We start from the raw sequence: 6,379 nt of genomic DNA, 5'->3' as shown, positions 1-6,379 counted from the left end.
TGACCAACCCTACATGACAGTCAAAACCCAGGAAGGCTGCTTGAGCTAAACATGAGAGAAGTGTGTCTCCACATTTTCTTGTGACAGATATAGGGTTTCACTTTTCACATTATTATTATTTTTTTAACACACTGGGAATTAATTTTGGCATAAGGTGTGAGGTTGAATTCTAACTTAATTTACTGTTTCAAATGGTAAGCTAGTTGCAAATGGTTTTTAAGCGATTCATCTTTTCCTCACTTACCTGCGATGCCATATCTGTCATCTGATAAAGTGGTGTATGTTTGATCTATTTTTTCACTTTTTATTCTGTTCCATTGATCTTGGGAGGAAGGGACTATACTGTGGTGGAAACTTTGCAGGCTCTGAAGTCGGGTTACTTGGGCTGTGCCTCAGTCCCTCATTTGTGAAATGCAGATAATACTAGCACCTACTTCATGCCATGGCTGTGGAGATGGAATGAGATAATGCACCCAAAGTACTCATTACAGTGCCTGGCCCAGAGCGATCCATCAGTGACCATCAGCCCATCAGCCGCTGCGATGATCCCTATCTGCCTGTTCCTGGGCCATAACCCAGGAGGGTGAAATTACTAAGCACGTAGCTGCTGCGAGCTGATGAAACACCCTGATGCTTACTGTGCGCATAACCTCAGGCAAGTTACTTACCTTTTACGGTCTCTCTGTTCTGGTTTCCTCACTCAGAATGGGGGCATGAAAGTATCCACAGCAGCGCGTTGTGAACATTAAGCCTGACCTCTCGATGAATGCTTATTCTTCCGCTGATTATTATTACAACGTTATAATTTATTATCTGTCTTTATGTGTTGTAGCCCCTTCTCAAAAATTTTATGGGGGGAGTGGCAAACATTCACAGCCAGGTCTACTGTGGGTGAATAAAATAGAATTTCTGGATCTGCAAAGTTGATGCCTAGCCCTTGACCTGAGCTGAAAGTCACTGTGATTGGTGAGGTCTTGAGTGAGGAAGGAGTAGGATTTGGGGTGGGGGAGGCACGGAATGGGGAAGGGGCTGAGGGTGGGGTGGAGCTTTGAAATTCATATAGCAGGTTTTAAAAAATGTTTTTATTCTGTCTTAATGCTTACTTTAACAAAGAAAACGTGCGTAGTTTAAGAAGCCAACAAGTTCTACAAGGCATTTAATGAAAAATGACATCCCTGCCCCACTCTCCCACCCCTGTCCACACTCCTCCATAAGCCACTCTCAGGTTTACTGGCTGCTTCATGTGGCACTTGCCTCTCTATTTCTAAATAACATGCTTCTATTATTATTTCTTTTTTATATTTTAGATATAATCAATATACTGTCTGTGATGGAAGATGAGCATATAGTTCTCTCTAATCCTGACTCTCCTAATATGTTCCCTACTCCCACCCTCTCAATTAAAATATATTCCAAATTTTAGTTAAACCAGTACTCACTCAGTGTTTACAGTATTGTGCTGTGAAGATATATTTCACAGCTGAGTTATGTAGTGTTTGTACTAAACCTGCTTTTACTCATTGATATGAAGGACAAGGGGCTGAGAAACTCCTTCTCTAAAATCGTAGTCACAAGCTTCGCAGCTTCGATCAGTGAGAATGGAACGTCCCACTTTTGCCTGGAGGTCTGAGCCACGTGGAAAACTTTGACATAAAGAAGCAGCCTTGAATTCCAACCTAGATGCAAAGCTTCAGGTAATGGGGTTTTAGACACAACAGTAGATGTATCTTAATTAAGCAGTTATCTATTACATAATTATCTAAAATTAATTATCTTAATTTGGTAGTTTCCAAGTGGACCCTCAGCCCAGGCTTGCTGTTGACTCCCTCAGTTATATCTGTGCTTACCTTGAACCTATCAAAACACTGCCTTGCTTACATATTACTTAAGCTCCACCTTTACCATATCCTGTGAAATGACCCTGTTTTTCCTTTGATGCGTCGGTCCACATAGTTCTTCTGGTGTGTGTTCTTTCTTGCAGCAGCAATAAACCTAACTCTGTCCAACACACAGTTCTGTTCCTACTGCTTTTTATCAAGAAGGCCTTGTATCAATTCTCTTTCCTTCCTTTTATAGCTCTTTATTTTCCCTAAAGTTGACAATTGCCTGACCTTTTCTTTTACTTGGTTTTCAATATACCTATTAGGAATTCATCCCCCATACTCTCTGAAAGATGTATACACCTTCTCCCATAATTCCTCTGTCCCACACTTTTTCCTCTTAAAGAAGCCTTCCTGGACCCTTCTTCCCCTGGCTCCAAGCTATACTGGTTTCTCCCCTGCGTTTCTTTTTTAAAATATGACAGCCTTGCCCTGGCCTGGTAGCTCAGTTGGTTAGACTCAGCATGGTCCCCACACGCCAAGGTTGTGGGTTCATCTCTGATCAGGACGCATACAGGAAGCAACCACTGAATGCATAAATAAGTGGAATGAAAAAATTGATCTCTCTCTCTCTCTCTAAAAAAAAAAAAAGACAACCTTTGTTCTAACACCTATGTCAAAGCATCATGATTACTTGTCAATGCATCCGTTTTTCCTGACTTCTCCTTGCCTGCCCCTTCCACCCCAGGAGGGGCCGTATGTCTTGATTTCTCTATTTCTCCCAAGTTTATCATGGCGCTCACTAAACGTTCGAATGAATGAATGAATGAATGAATGAACGAATGGAATTTGTATGTATAGGTGAAGCTCATGAATGATACTGCAAGGTTTAAGGGTGGCCTCAGGCTTTCTTTCTTTTTTCCTTTTTATTGAATTTATTGGGGTGACACTGGTTAATAAAATTATACAGATTTCAGGCGTACAATGGCCCCAGGCTTTCTGCAAGGCCCACGCCAGCTTGGAGCGGGGCCCTGAGGGAGAGAAGCAGCACCGAAGCCCTCGGGACCCAAGCTGTAGTCTCTGTAGCAGCCAGCTTTATCTCAGAGGCCGCCGGAAGGACGTTGGCCACGAGCCTTCCAGGCGCCGCCACGAGGACTACAACTCCCAGAAGGCAGCGCAAAGGCGGTGCGCGATCGGGGGCGGGGCTCCGCACGCTGACGTCAGACCCGCATGGAACCGGGAAGAGCCCGGCAGAGAGGTACGTGTTGGTTGCGGGCTGAATGGAGAGGGCGAGGAGGGTGAGAGCGAGGGCGGAGCGGCCCTCGGGGAGGTGAGATGGAGGGGCCTGCTGAGGGAGAAGGACAGATGGGACTCGGACGAAGCGGGGGTCGCGAGGTGGAAAGATGTCGAGCTCTGCTTGCTCTTCCCGCAGCGACCATGACGAAGTTAGCACAGTGGCTTTGGGCACTGGCGCTCTTGGGCTCCGCCTGGGCGGCCCTGACCTTGGGGGCCCTGGATTTGCCTTCTTCCTGCCGGGAGGTCCTGTGGCCACTGCCCGCCTACTTGCTGGTGACCGCCGGCTGCTATGCCCTGGCCACTGTGGGCTATCGCGTGGCCACTTTTCACGACTGCGAGGACGCCGCCCGCGAGCTGCAGAGCCAGATCCAGGAGGCCAGAGCCGACCTGTCCCGCAGGGGGATGCGCTTCTGACACTCCTCCAACCCCTTTTACACCCCGACAGCCGCTCCCTCCCACCCCCCATTAAAGAGAAGTTCTCTTTCTAACTGTTTAGTATGGAGGATGGGGCCTGGGGGTTATGTGTGTACCAAGTGGGAGGCAGACAAGCCCCCTACTGAGGTCAGCCAAGCTTTTACCTTTGCATTCTGCCGGTGTCCCTCCTTTCTGCTCCAAAGGAGGCAGAGACCCCTTCTCAAGACCTCAGGATGGAAATGTTTCACTTTTCCGGTCCTTTTAACCCCATCAGGAAGTGCTTCTTGAAGCCTAACCTACATTCTTCTTCATAACATCCAAGCTCCGTCCTTTTTAAGGCCTTCCTAGTCTTTTCTAAGTTGCTCTGGTTCTTTTATTTTTACCTTTTCCCCTCACATGGATGGAAATGTTTCACTTTTCCGGTCCTTTTAACCCCGTCAGGAAGTGCTTCTTGAAGTCTAACCTACATTCTTCTTCATAACATCCAAGCTCTGTCCTTTTTAAGGCCTTCCTAGTCTTTTCTAGGTTGCTCTGGTTCTTTTATTTATTTTTACCTTTTCCCCTCACACGTGCTCTGGTTCTTTTAGTTACCTTTTCTGAGCTAAGCCGACCAGCCCAAGAATAACTCAGCCAGACAGTACACCTCTACCCTTCACCAAACCCGGCAGGTTGAGAATCACCGCATAGAGAATGAGCCTTGATGGACAGGGATAGGGAACAGTTTATTTTAAGGCACACTCTAAAGATTTCACCCCAACCCCAAAATTAAAAAATATAATCTCTAAAAAATAAGTGCTTCATCTCCCAGGTCCCACCCACTCTTCTAAGTCAAGCTCTTTCTTTGGTCCCCCAGATTCTCAAAGTTGTCTCTTTTCCCATAATCCCTGGCTCCGTGCAGCTGGTCAGCAGGAACGGTTGAAACAGGTTGGTTTGAACCTCTTTGGCAACAGGTCGGCAGGAAGGTGTCCTGTGGTCAGGTGAGCTGCCTCAGGTCTGTAGGAGCTGATAGTTCCTGTCTTGCTCCTGAGGGTACTTCCAGAAAAGCCAGAGGCGAATGAAGCTAGTGAGGATTCCTGGGACGTTGGGCACCTGAAATCGCAGGGGCTGCGATGAGGGGAGGAGTTGATTTCCCACCGTGCACACCTGCCACCCCCTCCCTGCGCTGCTTACCATGATGTAGGGATCGCTGAGTCGAAACCCATAGAGAGTCCAGGAGGCAGAGGTGAGGAGGGTGGCAATGGTCAGTGAGAAAGAGAGACGCTGGGTTGATTTGGTCTGAATAACTCTGGCCTGTGGGGAAGGATGAAAGACACTCCTCGTCCAGATACACAGTAAAGCTCCCACCTGGCCTAGTAATTTCCTCAGAACATAGGGCAAATAGCCTCCCCGGCCTTCTGCTGCCCAGCCTTCCCCTCCTGCCTCTCACCCACCCGCCTCCATTGCCCTGTCTCCTCCAGGCCTGGAATCTTCCTTTCCTCTGGAGGGTGAGCTACAGCCTCTGCTATGGGGGCCTGACCCTTATCTCCCCCACCTCCATGGACACTCCCACTCCCACTCCCACTCACCAAGTCAGTCAGTGGTGAGAGGTACATGCTGATGGTGAAGACACTGCAGAAGAGGCCCAGCTGCTGCAGCCTGGCCTCAATGTTGGGCACCAGGAGCCAAAAGTAACCAAAACCCAAGAGCAGGACCCCCAGCAGGGCTGCCGTCTGCAGGAGCTCAGCACCCTGCAGGGGAGAGAACAACCTGGCTTCTACCTGTGCCAGGAGCCTCCTGACGCCCCCACCGGAATGAATTCCGCCTGCCTCTCCCATGCTCCAGTGGGGGAGCCAGCCCTGGTCTGGGCCTCCAGGGTTGCACTTGTCACGGCCTGTTCCCCACCAGTGGCCTGAGCCACCCACCACACCGGAGATCTCTAGGGGAGGGAAAGGTCTTTTCTGTGCGTTTGGTATACACAAGAGGAGCTTAATACATGCTTGTGTGACTGACTGGGGAAACAGCTCATCATCTCATTCTCAGCCACTGGCCCTGGTTCTGAAGGAACCAGGGGAGACAAAAGCCCTTTCCCTCAGTGTGTTAAGCAGCAAGGCACCATCCGGGCAGGCAGAGCTACCAGCCTTGCCCCAATAAGGGGCGATTGTGAGTCTCGGAAGGCCGGGTCCATGGAGGAAGGAGGACTGCATGGGTGTGTGTGTGTGGGGGGGGGGAGGCCTTCTAGGAAAAGGTGGCAGTGCCAGCTTGTTAAGTCTTCCAGGAAGCACTGTCCTGCCAGCGCGGCAGGGCAGCCCAGGGAGGGGGTGCAGGGCGGGCCTCTACCTTCCGAGGGCAGTAGTGCAGATACACCAAGATATACAGGGTCTGCAGCACAGCGCCCACGGCGTTGACCACGATCAGGGTGCCATCTCCCTTCAGGGTCCCGTAGCCCAGCCAGCTCAGGTTGCTGCAGGATGGAGGGAGGGACATTCGCCGAGGGGGTGAATGTGGGCTCTTCCAGGCTCCCCCCCCAGACAGTCTTTCCCGCCGCAGCCGTCACCCCTCTCACTTGACATCCGTGGTGAGAAAGGGCAGGAACTGGACACTATCCACTCTCCGGGTCATCCACATGTGCCTGAGGTCCGAGCTGTAACGGCGCCCCGAAGGCAGGGGTGAGAGGGGGAAGGCAGAGCCCCAGAGCCTGCATCCTCCCCCGACCACGGCGGACCCCGCTTCCGCCCTCCGCTCCCTGGCCTTGGAGTCAATGACCTGCCTCGCCCGGGTACCCCGGCCCCTCGACCCGATGCCACTGGGACCCCGGGTTCCGGACGCAGCCCGGGGCTGAGCCACGTCTCCGGCCCCTCTCGCTCCTTTCC

At 50.7% G+C, this 6,379-nt stretch overlaps 2 protein-coding genes across 4 annotated transcripts; one reads left to right on the top strand and one right to left on the bottom strand.

Moving 5' to 3' along the window:
- The first annotated feature begins 2,833 nt into the window (after positions 1 to 2,833).
- On the top strand, positions 2,834 to 3,604 carry DPM3 (dolichyl-phosphate mannosyltransferase polypeptide 3). Of its 2 annotated transcripts, none has more exons than XM_005867514.2 (2): positions 2,834 to 3,078; positions 3,253 to 3,604. In XM_005867514.2, exons 1-2 carry the CDS (start codon positions 3,051 to 3,053, stop codon positions 3,528 to 3,530), a joined length of 306 nt encoding a protein of 101 aa, XP_005867576.1. In that variant the 5' UTR covers positions 2,834 to 3,050; the 3' UTR covers positions 3,531 to 3,604. The 2 variants fall into 2 exon arrangements, with proteins under 2 accessions (XP_005867576.1, XP_014396297.1); XM_014540811.1 differs by lacking the exon at positions 2,834 to 3,078 and adding an exon at positions 3,131 to 3,150.
- A 629-nt stretch (positions 3,605 to 4,233) lies between these two features.
- On the bottom strand, positions 4,234 to 6,373 carry SLC50A1 (solute carrier family 50 (sugar efflux transporter), member 1). 2 transcript variants are annotated; one of them, XM_014540810.1, is made up of 6 exons: positions 6,273 to 6,373; positions 6,073 to 6,150; positions 5,847 to 5,970; positions 5,096 to 5,257; positions 4,701 to 4,820; positions 4,234 to 4,634 (listed from the first exon to the last, which is right to left on the bottom strand). In XM_014540810.1, the coding sequence occupies exons 2-6, from the start codon at positions 6,132 to 6,134 to the stop codon at positions 4,518 to 4,520; spliced, it is 585 nt and encodes a 194-aa protein (XP_014396296.1). In that variant the 5' UTR covers positions 6,135 to 6,150; positions 6,273 to 6,373; the 3' UTR covers positions 4,234 to 4,517. The 2 variants fall into 2 exon arrangements, with proteins under 2 accessions (XP_014396296.1, XP_014396295.1); XM_014540809.1 differs by having other exon boundaries at positions 4,234 to 4,619; positions 6,273 to 6,356.
- Positions 6,374 to 6,379: the final 6 nt, after the last annotated feature.

Source organism: Myotis brandtii, unplaced genomic scaffold (assembly GCF_000412655.1).
Source record: "Myotis brandtii unplaced genomic scaffold, ASM41265v1 scaffold250, whole genome shotgun sequence".
Classification (NCBI taxonomy): Eukaryota; Metazoa; Chordata; class Mammalia; order Chiroptera; family Vespertilionidae; genus Myotis; species Myotis brandtii.
The sequence above is the reverse complement of the archived record's forward strand: the minus strand, read 5'-3'. Positions and strand labels throughout refer to the sequence as shown.